The sequence below is a fragment of the Mauremys mutica genome, chromosome 3, assembly GCF_020497125.1.
Source record: "Mauremys mutica isolate MM-2020 ecotype Southern chromosome 3, ASM2049712v1, whole genome shotgun sequence".
Taxonomy (NCBI): domain Eukaryota; kingdom Metazoa; phylum Chordata; order Testudines; family Geoemydidae; genus Mauremys; species Mauremys mutica.
The window spans coordinates 144,844,013-144,860,081 of NC_059074.1; the positions used below are offsets into that span (position 1 = coordinate 144,844,013).

The window sequence follows — 16,069 nt, forward strand, 5'->3', positions numbered from 1 at the left end:
CTGTGGTCTATGGAACATAGAATATCAGGGTTGGAAGGGACCTCAGAAGATCATCTAGTCCAACCCCCTGCTCAAAGCAGGACAAATCCTCAATTAAATCATCCAACAGATTATTGCCCCATATCCCTAAATGCCCCCCTCAAGGATTGAACTCACAACCCTGGGTTTAGTAGGCCAATATGCAAACCACTGAGCCATTCCTCCCCTCACTGGTGGGCTGTGGAACACTGCCAGGTAGAGGCCAAGTTGTATCTATCGCAGTAGTGAAGCATCTCTGTCTTCTAGCAGTGATGCTTCCTGCTAGTTGTTGTCCAGACCAGGACTCTCAGGGTTTCCAGAGATGCTTTCCAACAACATCCAGAACACTTTCTTTAAAACCTTGGACAGCTGTTTTATGTCTCTCTGACAGGTTTTCATTTGGTATCATTTCAAGCTGATAGATACAAACAGGAGAAAGAGCCAAACTGCAAATGGATAGATTAGAGCAGTGGGATCTGCAGGCATTTACTGACCCTAATAGAGTTCTGCACCCATGGAGAAGAAGCAGCTGATGCACATACAAAATTGAGAAAATGGAATCCAGAATCCCCACCCATTGCGTTAGAGGGAGTTTATTTAGAATCTTGTCCTATTATCAGTGTCCAAGCATGATAGTTACTGCAAGGAGGGTCTGGGCTCAGGAAGGGCCTCTGTCTTAAGTGGTACACAATATGAAAAAAGTTTGAGAACCACTGCGTTGTCATCAAACCATTTCTCTTAAGTTTCACCGTGAAGCATGGATGGAGATCAATAGCATGAAGAGAAAAGACTGCTCTAGAGTTGTTTTGTTAAGGATTTAAGAGAAACACAGTTTGCCTATATTATTGTGTATTATACATTGGCAAAAGCAGGACTTCCTAATGGTAGAGAGAGACTCTGTAGATGGAGTAGTTGGGGTTGGTTTTGTCTCTGTTGGTTCACAGAGTGCGCATTACACTGTGCTTGACCAAGCCAATTATACTACACCTCTACCCCGATATAACGCTGTCCTCGGGAGCCAAAAAATCTTACTGCGTTATAGCAGGGGCGTCTCTAGCTTTTTTGCCGCCCCAAGCACGGCAGGCAGGCCGCCTTTGGTGGCTTGCCTGCGGGAGGTCCCTGGTCCCGCGGATTTGGCGGCTTGCCTGCGGGAGATCCGCTGGTCCTGCGGCTTCAGCATACCCACTGCCGAATTGCTGTCAAATCCGCAGGACTGGCGGACCTCCCGCAAGCAAGCCGCCGAAGGCAGCCTCACTGCTGCCCTCGCAGGGACCGGCAGGGCGCCCCCTGCGGCTTGCTGCTCCAGGCACACGCTTGGTGCACTGGTGTCTGGAGATGCTGCTGCGTTATAGGTGAAACCACATTATATCGAACATTATAGGTGAAACCGCATTATATCGCATTATATCAAACGTATCCACCTAGAGCACTGCTTTACCGCGTTATCTGAATTCGTGTTATATCAGGTCACGTTATATCGGGGTAGAGGTGTATTATGACTCTGCCTTCTTAAATGAGGAACTAATCATCAGCAAACGATGCCAGATGTGATATATTATTGAAGTCTTGAAAGACTTGGGCTTTAGTTGGTGTCAGCTGGCATCTATTTTTTTCACCCACTAAAACTTGATAATATACATTCATCGTTTATCACAGTTCCTGGAGGGAAAGGGGAGAAGAGTTAAATGTTACTTGAGAGAAACAAGACTGTTCATGAACTTCACTAGCTATTGGAATTTGTAGTCCACAATGCTTGGGGATAGTTAAAAAGGGAAGGGTAAGAAATTAATGATGAAATATGAAATGACTTTTTGTGGCTCAATTCTCATAGCTACTACACTTTGAATAAATAACAGGATCTGAATGCAAACATGTCATTAAAATTACTACTCAAAAACATCATTAGAAATACAATCCTTCCAACCCTAATTAGCCAAAAGAAATAATTTCATCAGAGACAGAGGCGAAGGGATCTGTGCCACTCTGCAGTGATTGCCTACAGGCATGCATTACTTCACAATACAGATAGGTTGAGATAACAGTAGAACAAGGAGATTATCAAGTTATTTCATTAATGAGATATTTGCAGCCTTCCATCAGCAAAACACACACACCTGCAAGGCACTCTGAACTCTCACTGGCCTAAATTCTGACACCCTTCATAAACCCTGAGTAGACCAGTTTTACACAGGGGGTCTAACATGGGAATATGAAGTTAGGAGCAATAAGGGCAATTTGCATGCATTAAGCAGGGATCGGCAACCTTTGGCCTGCGGCCTGCCAGGGTATAAGCACCCTAGCGAGTCAGGCCGGTTTGTTTACCTGCCGCGTCCACAGGTTCGGCTGATTGTGGCTCCCACTGGCCGCGGTTCGCAGCTCCAGGCCAATGGGGGCTGTGGGAAGGGGTGGCCAGCACATCCCTCGGCCCACACCACTTCCCGCAGCCCCCATTGGCCTGGAACAGCGAACCGCAGCCAGTGGGAACTGCGATCAGCCTAACCTGCAGACGCGGCAGGTAAACAAACCGCATGCCAAAGGTTGCTGATCCCTGCTTTAGGGCATTCATTTTTTTGAACATTTTAATCTTAAAAAATAGTAAACTTGATAATCATTTACCATGGTGGTTTTCAAATGCTCTTCACTTATGTGTAACAAAGTTCAGTCACCATCAAGCATGCAAAATTATTTTTCAAAAGGCAGCAAGGTAAACCACTTAAAAAATAAAACCATAAACTTATTGAACAACTGTTTTGTGTGGTGACTGAATGTCATGAGAATTTCATTGCCTAAGTCTTTGAAGTGATCCTTAAATTGTTAGATCCCCAAAAGTGATTTTTTTTGCTTATTCTACAATTGTGGAATTACCACTGATATCAATGGGAATCAAGTTTATAGAACAAGTGCAGAATATATCCTGTTATACGTTAAACATTTACCTTGGACAGAAACCAAAGTACAGGTCATCTGCTGAAAAGCCCCTGCAAAGAACATTTTGTTAAAACATGGAATAGTAAGTTATGTGTAAAACTTTTCATAAAAACAGTTTTTTTTCTTGTATATTTGTTTGTGAAGGAAGCAGAGTTCCTTTTGTAACATGTCGGAGCTACTTTAAGAGCTTTTCGTAATACAAGTTGCTAAACTTTTTGCAATAAAAAAACCCCATAAAGGTGTATGCAGTACAGCTTGCATATTTAAGACAATATTTTAAAAACTCTACGTCCAAATATTGTTGCTGCACTTTAGTTTTTAAAATGCAAATAGGGGTTTCCTAAATCTAGAGATACCATCAAGATCAGCAAGACCCAAGGTGTTAAAAGCACAGAAACCTTTTTATTTTATGTTTAACATACCTGGCTGACTTACTGCAAATCTTGCAAAGATCCATGGAAGGGAAAGTCAAGTCCAAGCAGTGTAAACTTGCAGAATTGGATACATTGCACCCGAGACGGAGGTTGATGTCAGGACAGAGGGAACAAAGGGTGAAACATCTCTCACATAGTGCCTGAGGATCTGTAGGAAACATCAGTGTGAACGCTGTGGACCTCTGAGACCTGAATGGCATGGAAATCCCATGGTTTCCAAGTTGGTGGCTGACACACAATTGACTCCATTGCTGCAATTAAACCATGTACGGCTAAAAGCTAAGCGTTACTAGATAAACTAGACACCCATGCAGGGCTGGGATAAATGCCTCAGGGCCAGTTGTCAGCGATATTTAGGTATCTAACTCCCATTAAGTCACCTAACTACCTTTAAAAATCTGGCCCTTAGTCTCTCAGCTCCAAAAGCACAAGCTCTGTCATTTGAGCTGAAGGAAAACTCCCTTAGCTGATAGCAGCATCTCTCTATCCTTTTGTGAGCTAGCCACTAGAGATAACTCATACATGTACCCAGTACATTAGTGATGTATATGCTCTCTGCAGCCATGCTGACTGGGCTCACTGAGTACACAATAGAAGCTAATGCTGGGCTTAGCAGCATTAGGTACCACAGCAGCTAGACAGACGATCTCCCAAAACATAAAGAAATCACCTGGGAATAGCTTGGTCCCAATAGATGTGTTTACTAACTACATGCACACAGGCCAGGCTTCGCTATAGGTATACATCTGGTCTGCCTGACTGCTGGAGGCTTCTACACCATGGTGAATGTCACTAAAAAGCTCACCAACTTTTTAAAGGGGATACTACCCTATTCCTATGGACTGCACCTGGGTACCTGCTGCTCCGCCTTCCCATGCACACCAGCCACACTCACCTGATACCTCACGTCCCCCACTAGGACTTGCCACAGCAAATACTTGCTATGAAACCAAGAGGGAGTCTGTGCAAGACTAAAAGGAGTGGTGTGCATGTAGTATGGGCAGAGTTGGCTCTGGGCAGAAGTGGTTCTGTGCCTGGGGCCCATGAGAATGACATCCCATACAGCTCAAAGCATGTGGAGCAGACTGCTTCACTGCCCCACAAAATACCCCTTCCTTTCAGTTCCTGTAGCGTGCAGGCTGGGTGGAGCAGCCACTGCTGGGCCAGAAGTGCAGATTCTTTACTGCCTCCCTTGGGCTTTGTGGGGAGGGGAATGATGGTGGATACACAACCGCCTTCCACACAGGCCAGGAAGTGGGGTTGGAGATATTGGATGGGTTGGGACTCCCCCCTGCCTCTTTGGCCAGTGGCCCACTGCCCTGCTGTGACCACTTGGTGGCTGGCATGGGGAGGAGACCCCATACTGCTGTTGCTCTGTGGGGATTCAGCTACCAGGGCTGGCGGTAAGTTTTCAGATGAGGCCTTCGTATTCTTCATTCACTGCTTTCATATTTGGGAAGCCAGGGGGAAGAGATTCCCGAGGCTGCTGCTCCTATAAGAGATGCAGAGACCAGTTTTCCCTTCTCCGTGCTCATTGCAGCTCTTGCATTGTATGCAATATTGAGGTAATATATTCCCAGTGATTAGGGAAGCTTTTGGAAGTAGCTAGCCCAATAGGGGGCCATGAAAATGTCCTTTCTTCATGTCACTGAAGCATGGATAACCATAGCCAGATCCACATCCACACAGTCTCCTGCCCAGCCTAAGTGGAAAGAAAGCATTCCTCATTACTGCTGCTATCTGGGCACCCCGAGTAGCAGGGGACTTCCGTCCCCCCACCTTAAACCATAAAATGGACTCTCTCTCTCAAGAGCAAGATCACGGTAACTGCTAGCTCCTTAAACAACTCCCTCATTTCTGGACAGAACTTGAACCAGCTATTTTTCATTCAGGTTCTTAAATGTACAAGGCAGTGGGACAGCAGCGGTACAAAACTGTCCATGCTTGATGAGTCATCTACGTGCTGATGGCATTACTGATAGCCAATAAAGTCTCATTAGCCCCATGCAGCTGTACCTACTTGTTAAACAGAACAAGTGACAGGTCTGAGCCTTGGGGGACATTATGGATTTAGCAATCTCTCAGCCACATTGTTTACATCTAGCTCTAGTCATACTGAAGGGCAGGGTAGGTGGGTATGCTCTTTCTGCTTCTACAGCAGTTCACCCCTCTTTCTGGGGTCTACTAAATGTCTAGGTTAACTTTTAATCCTGCAATTATTAAGAAAACTAAGATAATTTTTGCTCACTTCCATACTTTTAAACTTTCTATTGTATACACATACTACCAACCTTAGCATTAATGGCATTTTTTGTTTTCATGGCCAATAAGACTATGCACCTATTACAACGATAAGGGATATACACCTTTATGCTTCAGTTCATAATGCCCTGACAGTTTGTAGTTGGCTTTGAAAGAAACCTCCCCATGTGGGCAGCTTACTGATAAATTGTACATAAGAGCATTTTATACTTTTCACTGAAACATCGGCTAATGGCCATTGCTGGAGACAGGATACTGGACTAGACAAACCTTTGTTCTGTTCTAGCAATTTCTGTTTTCCTACAGTAGAGGGGATTGGGAAAAGTGAATATTCTGCCAGCCACTGAAAGGAGGCTGGGGCTCTCCTCTACCCTACTCTGAACTCAGAGGAAACAGGATGAGTTTGCTAACAAGTTTTTCTGTTCAATTCGATAGATTTTATACCATCCTCTTCACTGAGCATCTGCCAGTAGTGCATTAAGCAACATGACTGACCTCTGTCATGTGTGGTTCATTCTCTATCATCCTCTCCACAGAGGGAGAATTGTGTGTACACTTTTTTAAATGTACATGCTACTGTCTGCTTATGTTAGAGAAAGTAAGGTTGAAGCACATTGTGTTCTTCCCAAGATCGCTGTATCACTCTGTGATAATCAACCCGCTACACAAAGGCATTTACTCTATTGGAATAGTGTATCTCTAACTCCCAGTGAAGACACTAAGACCTTTGTGCATTAAGACTGCATAAGTTGTAAGATACCACTGATGTCAAGATGGCATAGTCATAATCAACAGCACATGGAAATGTAGACCAAGTACAAAGAATGGAAAGGGAGATAATATTTGGCACAGGAACAGAAGAACTGCTTTTCTAAAGGTCAAATTTAAAAGGAAAATTCAGATGATACTAACATGGCCCACAATGGAATGTGTAATATACATCTGTAGGGCTCTTTTGGGGTGTCCCCACACTCTATATGCTTATATATTTCTTATAAGGCAAAAATATGGACACTACAAAATGTTGAAAAATAGTATTTATTAGCACCCAATTTACATGTACAAGTATATGGTACAAATAACATTTACTTGCTCCTGCAACATTAAATAAAGCTGCTCTTAAAACCATTGCTTATTTCTGGAAGTCCATGTGATTTTGCTCAGGCCAGAATGTGGGTACAGTATACAGATATCCCACTTCACTACTGCCATATCAATATAAATACCTACATGATTACCTCAATGTTATCTCATTTTAAATTGCACATCAACATAAGCAGATCTATATAATTTTAATGACATACTTGGCTTATCAGACAAGCAAACATAACTTTAAACACAATTGACCCAATACGTTCCACAACCAATAGTTTCATTGCAGTTCATAAAAACAGAAAACTTAGAGAACTCCTATTGAGATGTCCCAAAATATACAAATAGGTGTTAAACGACTGCCCTGTGACTTTTCAAATTTTGCAGTTTTGTATGTATGTCTAGGATTCTGAAAATGAATTCTGAAGTTCTGACACAATATTAAACTTTTAACTGATAATACAATGCTTTCATTCTAATACAAAAAACTTCTGATCTGTTTGATGGTAAAAGCATCTCAAAATTGTAGGGATTAACACAAGCAGTTAGATTTTCCCCAATGAATGCAAAATCTTTTTGAAATTATAGAACATTTGCAATTTATGGATTCTTATTATTGGGAAAACTAGTTACTTTGCAAATTTAAAAAATTGATATATCACTTTTAAAATAATTAATTCACTGTGTACAAAAGTGTAGCATATACCACCAAATTAGCATGTTTATAACTTTTACATAATCTCATACTAAACCATAGACACAAATTGACAAGCCGACAGAATTACTCAACAAATAGATATTTTCCATCTGAGCCACCATTTCACAATGCACCTGCAGTCTGATACTGTTACACCAAAGTAGTCATTCAGGCCACTCACAAATGTGCAACATAAGAACTCCAAAGTAACATGCATGCTCAATCTTTCTCCTTGTTAATTGTTTTCAAGGATGCGTTTCCCACATTACTCTTAGTAACTGGCACCCTTTCACTTCAACTTTCATTGGAGCAGCACAAAGTTCAGACTTAGGAATGTGGCAGCTATAGTCACTAATATTTTGTAGTCACCACCTGCAATATGGGTTGCCAACCCTCCAGGATTGACCTGGAGTCACCAGGAATTAATCTTGAATTCGAGATTATGTCATGTGAGGAAACTTCCAGGAATATGTTCAACCAAAATTGGCAACCCTATCTATATTTTAAAAGGGGCATTACCAGACAGCTTTGGTCCCAAATATAGTTTTTGGTTTTAGGGAAAAAAAATGATGTACAGGAATCAAAACAAGAAACAAACTGCATTAATAGTGAAACATATTTAAAATTACTTCAGTTTTAACTATGAGTAGTATTAGTTCCAGAGGCAAAGAAATTTCTTTGAAAGACTGTTTTAACTTGAGTGTCTCTTTAAGAAACCAATTGAGATATTCATGCAAAATATACTGCAAACAGTGGGTATACTGATGAATATCCATGTTAAGACGTTATTATATCTATAATTAATAGAAAATATTACACTGAATAATAGTTTTATTATCCTGTATTTTTCTACAAGTTGCTGAGATGTGTGATTTAAGGAAACCACTGCATGTAGTACAAGACTCCCTGTCAATCCACTCAGACTCCAAAGCTACAAAATGTTGTTTGTTAACATACTCTTTTTGTATTTACAAAAGTAAGTTGCTCCAGATTGCTAATGCTGAAGTGATATCCCTGAAATCTGTTTATGTGTTTGTTGTAAATGCTTGACTGAGATGAAACAACAATTTTGGGAGCTCTACATTTGAAAAAACAAGCTACATGGAAAGATCACAATTTCAATGAAAGATAGAATAAAAAAATAAATTCTTAATGGAAAAGTGTCAGCCTGAAGTCCATCATTTATCCCTTATACAATATTTTTGGCTGCTTTTAGTAAGCAAGCCACAAAAGTCATGAATCTATTTGGTTTGGCAAGAAATTATTCCTTCCCTTTTAGAAAAGTACAAATCCAGCTGTGTAACTCTTTTTTTAACCTTTCAGCTTAAGACTTTGTTGCTAGGACCAAAGATTTCTCAGACTCTGAGCAAGTAATTTTGGGAGCCTGCAATTCAAGGTGAATTAATGCAACCAAACAGGACTTTTAGGCCTTGTCAGCACAGGGCTTTGAACAGTTTAAAAAACATGCTTAAGCATGGTGTAAACATGGTTGTGGTCTTACTGTGTCATAACAAGTCTTGGCAGTGTAGACAGGGTCAAATTGGTTTTAAAAAATATCACACTAGCTCATGTAGAGACCTGCATTAAAGTATATTTTTTAATCTAGCTACTGTATGGATTGGTTTGTCCATGGTGACAAAGTATCTTTACTGAAAATGAGCAAGATTAAAACCAGGTGGGTGAGGTAATATCTTTTAATGGACCAACTTCTGTTGGTGAAAGAGAAAAGCTTTCGAGCTACCCAGAGCACGTCATCAGGACCTGAAGAAAAAGTAGAAAAGAAAAAAATGTCTCTTTCACCAACAGACTCTGGTCCAGTAAAAGATATTACCTCACCCACTTTGTCTTTCTATCCTGGGACCAACACGGCTACAACAACACTGCAAACACCAGATTAGGACCCTTGTTGCACCGTTCAAAGGGATTTATACTGAGAACAGAATTTTAAAGCAAGGTCTTATATTGTACAGTACTTCTCAGGTTTCAAACAGACTTCAAGCATCAAAATTAAGTCAGCAGGTAGGATAAAAAAAAATAAGAAAATTCACTAGAATCAGAAACTAAAATAAAAAATAAGTAGGTCCAATTTTTTTGTTCTAAATAATGAAAACTCAGATGCTGTAGTCCTAGAGACCTGAAATTCCACCTGTCCTTCAGAAAAAGTGTCTAAACAGAAAGTCACTGTTAATCAATGCAATTCACCCTCCAAAGCAGAAAGTCAAAAACAGATGGGATTTTAAGGCTCTGTGAATGTATAGTTTATGGAAGAGATTCAAACGGTAACAACAAACAAGACCATGAAAAAGGTGGCTACTCAGCAAATAGTTAGTAAAGAAGAAAAAGTCGTCATACACAACCGAAGAGGTTGCTTTGTAAGATTTTCACTAACAGGAGCAGACCCACTGAATGAACAGGAGTACTTGCCTGAGTAAGGATCACTTAAACATAGGGGTTTGATTGGGCTCATGCCTTAATTTTTCACCATCTTAAGATTTCCCCATTTTGTTCCATTTCACGTCAGGCCACCCTTCAAAATTCAGTTTCCCTCCAACTACAATTTTTCTGGTTTGAAGACATACCCCACAGGCAGCCTGATGGGCAAAATGTTGTTTACCACCTTACTATTGTTACCCTTAGTCATGCTGAGTAGTACCTGACATTGCAAGGGGTTTGATTAGCAGATTACGTGCCATTTATAGTTACCAGTGTTGTTCTAGAAACCTAAATCCATTTATACCACAGAAGTCAAGTTATGTCACTTTTCAGTGTAGCCTACTCCACAAAAAACACAGCAAAAGTCAGAGTAAATGGTAAATTCTCAACTCCTTATGGGACAGCGGCACTATCCAAAATATTTGCCTCAGGGAAGAGCAATAGATTTCAAAAAAAAAACAAAAACAAAACTAAAACCTTACTAAAGAGTTACTCTATGCCACTCAAGAGTGAAATAGTTAATTTGACTGTAGCTTTGAAGCTCACCATCAGGAAAGGTCCAAGAGGTAACATGAATTAACTAGGTTACACATTATAAATTTTCCTAACAACAATACCGTATGTTCATTTGTCTTAATGTCATGGTCTGATTTTTCCCTTTTTAGTAGTTGTGGCCAAATAATTTTCCCTTTAGCAGCCTCAAATTTCAGAATGTATTTTTAAATGTTGTATTGTACTTAGGGTACTTAGAGTTTCCACAGTTTTTTCCATTTTGTATTTTCCCAATCTAATGAAGAGTTCCATTTCACCTATCTGAAATATATAAATGTTCATAAACTGACTCATGAAATATCTTTGAACCACTTTTCCCATCCATAGCTCATTTGCATGTCAAAATAAAAATAAAAAGCTGTAGCATCATTTAGTAACATAGTAAAATGGCTAAAACATTTGTGTATCACACTGGAAATAAAGCAATGTTTTCAAAGCTAAGCTTAGAATGGCACTGACTGTGCATTTATTTGTATGGAATGGATTGTTTATAATGAATTAAATGCAAAAATACCATAATCATTTATATAACATTGAGGTCATGATCTAAATCCAAAAAATCATGGCCATTCAGAAATAAGGCTGAAAACCAGTCCTGCACTCCCTCCGTTGTGATTAAGTTCTAATCCTATCACAGTACATGAGAACAAGTCACCTATTAACTTCTTTATGGCCTGATACTGCAAATTCTTACATATGTGCTTAATTTGAAGCTCATGTGTGGTCACACTGAAGTCTCTGAGGAGTATGTGTCCAAGTTAGACTGGACCTTATATTTGAAAAATAAATTAACAAAACACCATTTTATTTTCAAAGATTTTGTTATGGGATACCACAGATCTCTTGCTACTCCTTCTCTAGTGGTATATTTTACTATTTCACCAAACTATACTTTCTACTTTGGCACAAAAGGGCAAAATTTAGAATTTAAGATTGGGTCTTAAGATATCATGCAACCAGTGATGGGCAGACTTCATAGAAGTTGACATTCATTATAGAAAAAAGTCTTTAGAAGTGTTTGAAAAAGATGCGAGATACGACGTTTATGCTTCCTAATGAATTTTTTGTTTCCTTTAGGATGGATTCTAGTAACATGCTTGGAATCCAGTGTTCCTGTCAAAAAATGATGTATGTATTTTACATTAATGCATAGTTTGTGGAACTCCCTATATCAAATGGTTAAAGCAGCTGAGAATTAGAAAAATTTGGGATGAGTTCACACTGATGTATTTAAAAACGTGTGTTTAGTTACTTTAGATTTTATTTATTGAAAAGGACAAGTTTTTATTTATTTGGAATTTGCAGCTTCTACATCTATGGTTATGATTTAATTACACAGCTGAATACTCAACAATTACACACTTAGTAACTGAACTGTATTAGGTTTGGGAATACTTAAGCTGTAACATTACTTTAATCACACACTGCACCCTAAAAACAAAAAAAAACACACTATAGGAAATGAGGTTTGTTTTAAAGAGCTCTTTCTAAAGAAAATGTTTTTTTATTAAATGAAAAACTTAAATGTGATCTGAATATTATGGTAGTCCTAGGTGACTTTTATAAACAATATAAAAGAAAGACATTTGAACACTCTGATTAGGATTTTACTTGGCATGTCACAGAGGTTTGTCTTTAAGGTACCCAAAAAATAAAAAAAATAAAAAAAATGCAGTGACTTAAGACACTATAATAGTGAAGGAAATATTTCCCATAATACTTAATCCAAGGTGTGTCCCAAACTAGTCTAATCCTTTTGCACAAGTAAGTATTTTAGTTAGTTGAACTGTAAACATACAAAAACAGCATATGGTTTATCCTTGTAAATTGGAAGTGAAAAGGCCTATTAGATCATTTTCACCAGATAAAGGGGTTGCAATTTCTCCTTTCAACTGGACTTTATTAAAAACAAAGATTAATAACACAGGTTAACCTACACTGAAATTTCTATGAAATAACTACAAAATTGCCATGTGAACTTGATGTGGAAATAGCATAATGGCAGAATGTAATGCATCATGGGTATGGAAATTTTTAGTGGAGATACTGCAAGGAACAGAGTTGGGTCCAATCCTGTGACTATTTTCATTATTGGCCAATACACATTAATGAAATTTACAGACTATACTGAATTGAGAGGAGTTGCACATAACTAAAGAAGAAACAACAACCTGGGAAGCAATAATGCTGAAAATTGTCTAAAGAAGATGGCAGATACAACTGGGATTGAGTTTGTGATCTGACACAGCAGCAAAAAGGCCAATAACATTTTGGGCTGCGTGAGCAGAAGCATCACATCACAGAACACTGAGGTTAACAGACCCTGTCTATACTAGTGCTGATGGCACTGCATCTGGAATGGTGTGTGCACCGTATTGGACGGCAAGTTATGAAGAAATAAACTGACAAACTGAAAGGGCTGAAACGATCAGGGGTTGTAGTGAGGAAAAAATGAAAAGAGCTAACATGTATTGCTTGCCTAAGAGACCATTAAGAAAGGGATATGATAAGAGTCTACAGATACCTTCAGGGTGTAAATACCAAGCATGGAGAGGAACTATTCAGTACAAAGGACTAATTTGGAATAATGTGATGAAATTAAGAAAAGAAATATTTAGACTGAATATCAGGTAAAACTTTCCAATAGTGAAATATCTAAGCGTTGGGGTAGTCTTCCAAAGGAAGCAACGAAAGCCTAATCTTTTGGGACATATATAAAACCTCACTGGTCAAAACACTACGAAAATGCACAATAGGGTAACAATCCTACTTTGTCAGGCTGATGAACTAAACTGCCTAAGCAGTCTTTTCCATCTCTAACTTCTATGATGACGTTCAGAAGAGCTGACAGGCTCATGCACAGTATCCTGCAGTCCCACAAGTACGTGAGCAGATACAGTAAAAAAGACATTAACATCAATTATGAAGACCAGCACAAAAATATATACTCCACAACCTCTTTGTAAGGCTACATTTGTTTTTTTAAAGGCACCTCATCGTCCAGCTATTGCCAGCTTTAAAAGATTCACTTTTCGGTTTGAGCAAGAGCTCAACAGTAAGAATGGAACATCTTTCAATTCACATTTGACTAGCTGCTTTTTCTTACATTCAACTTTTAATCAGTTAGAACGACAGTCTTTAAAAACAAGCATGCTGGCCTATTAGTTTAATGTACAGCAATCTAAACACCTGTAACTATGTATTATATTTTGTAAGCAAACAGCACAACATTCATTTCATACTTATCATTATCCTTTGTATACACAAACTGAGAAGAATTCTTAATACTAAAACATTAAAATGCACCCATGAAGTCTTCCCTTACAAGACAGATTTAATACATGTTTACAATATATATATACACATCTATAATATACATAACTTTTAGAATTTTTCAAATAAATCTTTGTAATTTCCTTTCCAAAAAGAAATAAAATAATGACACTGAAAGAACAAGTCAAGTACACAAATAATTTTTCACAAAATTGAATGCTCAGTTTTGCAGCCAGATTTCCCCTTTTTTATCATATAAAACTAAATAATTTGAGTTATTATAGTAATCTGTTTAGTGGTAAAATTCTAATGTTATTTAATGGAAATATATTGTACATCAATATCACAAACTGAAATATCTGAATATGCTGAGCAGTAAAAGGTATTCCAGGGTATTTAGCATTAAATATATTACACTGCAGCCTCAAACAGTTTGGGGCAACTTTTTATCATAAAACAATAGAGTGACATTGAATGCTAATCTAAACTCCCTATTGTAATCAATGGGGAGTTCTGCCTAAGTGTGGTTCTGCTCTGAAAAATCACTCTAAAAATAGCATTGTGTCCTATGTTTACCGTGTTTCAATGACTCCTATTTCCAATGTGTCAGTTTAAAAAGAAAAGATTTCTTTATTAACTTCTAGCCAAACTCAACCTGGGATTTGAGAGTCAGGCGGGGTTCTTTCCTTCTCACATCATCACCAGTAATAAAGAATCTGCAGAACTAATTACATTCCATAAGTGGAACTGAGGACACCACTGCCTTAAATGGATTTACAGAAAGGTAACCAAGTCTGATGGTGCCCACCAGAATAGAATCCACCTTACTCTTTCTCACCTGCGATATACCCTGCAGGGACAACAGGACTAAAAACCAGCAAACTTATTTCTGTCACTAAAGTAAACAGATATACTCTGAATATAGCGAGGGACCAGATCTGCTGAGTAAAAAGGTGCTGTTTTTAAACAGTCACTTTTCACATAACCACACTTTAAAGATCAATGGCACAGCATGCCCCATACAGGGGGAACATTTCAAAAGTTCCAACGGTTTGAAAATTAGGGGGTCTCTAGAACTAGCAGAATCTTTCAAACTGGTGGAACTTTGTAAAGGCAACTACTGCATTAATCTGATAGTGAGGCTCACACAGAGCACTATGAATCCATGTTTATTCTTAAAATGAAATCATGATTTTCATCCACAGTGGCACCCTTTTTTGTAGGAATGGGAAAAAATGAAGATGTGTTGCCTAAACTCTGCTAGAGATTGCTATAGGAAGTTTTATTATAATTTCTTGTGCCTGTCCAACAACAAACAGTATTATAAATTTGAATAAATTAAATCCCTTATTACAGTATATACAGACTATTTCAGCCTGTCTCCTTAATTGTGATTAGACTATGGCCTAAGCTTCTAGCCACTTGCTATCACATTCTTTCACAAAATTAATAAAATGTATACATTTTCTGCAAACTAAATATTTGCTGTATAACATAATAGATTTAACAAAACATTACTGCATTAATAATTTTTAAAATTTAGTATTTTTTTCCTTTTATCCAAATTTACCTTATGCTAGCAGCCAAGTGGGCTGAGATTAACTATCAGCTACTTTCCTCTAAACACCATCTAGTCATTAATACCAAAGGGATGAACAAGTGACATTCACATGGTAGCCCAATGGGCATGTGAACGGTCACCTTTTTAGGTTACTTAATTTAAGTATGCAGTTTATAAGATTCCTTGATGAGAAACACTTGGAAGTTCCCCTCCCCTCTCCCTGCAGCAATCAGGCCACCTATTTACTTGACCATCCCTCTATAGTGTCCAATTTTATTAGCAGAGAATACAGATACCTAGTTTCGCCCAAGGCCTGCCTGGACGAATATTCACACCCTCAGAAATAAAAGCATTTCTTTTGTTGACATTTGAAACTGAGAGTTTGCAAGCTCTCAGCACCAGCTGAGTTCGCAGAAACCTGAAGAAACCTTAATTTAGAAAAGAGCACCCTGCAAAAACTAAACCATTACAAACGTTCTCTTAATTTCAGGGTAGGAAATGAAGATTCTTGCTCATGTCTCCCTCTCTTTTGTGCATCTGGTTAAATGTACAAGAGCTAGAGTTGAAAGGGAAGCACTGTGTCATACGAAGACCTTAGCCAGAGCATCTGCTCCTGCACTGGCAATATAACATTTGGATGGGTGAAATGCCACATCATGAATAGATTCATCAAATTTTTTGCGATGAGCAGTAAATTCTTGAATACAGGTTTTGCTTTCAAGGTTCCATAAGCGAATTGAACAGTCATGACCTACACAGAGAAAGAGGGAAATATGTTTTCTTAACTGTAAAAAATATTAAAGTTATTATGATAAAGGA

General features: G+C 38.6%; 1 protein-coding gene across 3 annotated transcripts in view; it reads right to left on the reverse strand.

The window, feature by feature from the left end:
* Positions 1-6,666: 6,666 nt before the first annotated feature.
* The window catches only part of STRN (striatin), a 105,029-nt gene continuing 95,626 nt past the window's right edge, over positions 6,667-16,069 (reverse strand). For all 3 annotated transcript variants that reach the window (XM_045010048.1, XM_045010049.1, XM_045010050.1), the window contains one exon: positions 6,667-16,001. In XM_045010048.1, the coding sequence (XP_044865983.1) occupies positions 15,832-16,001 (170 nt within the window). In that variant the 3' untranslated portion in view covers positions 6,667-15,831. The remainder of the gene's footprint in view (positions 16,002-16,069) is intronic.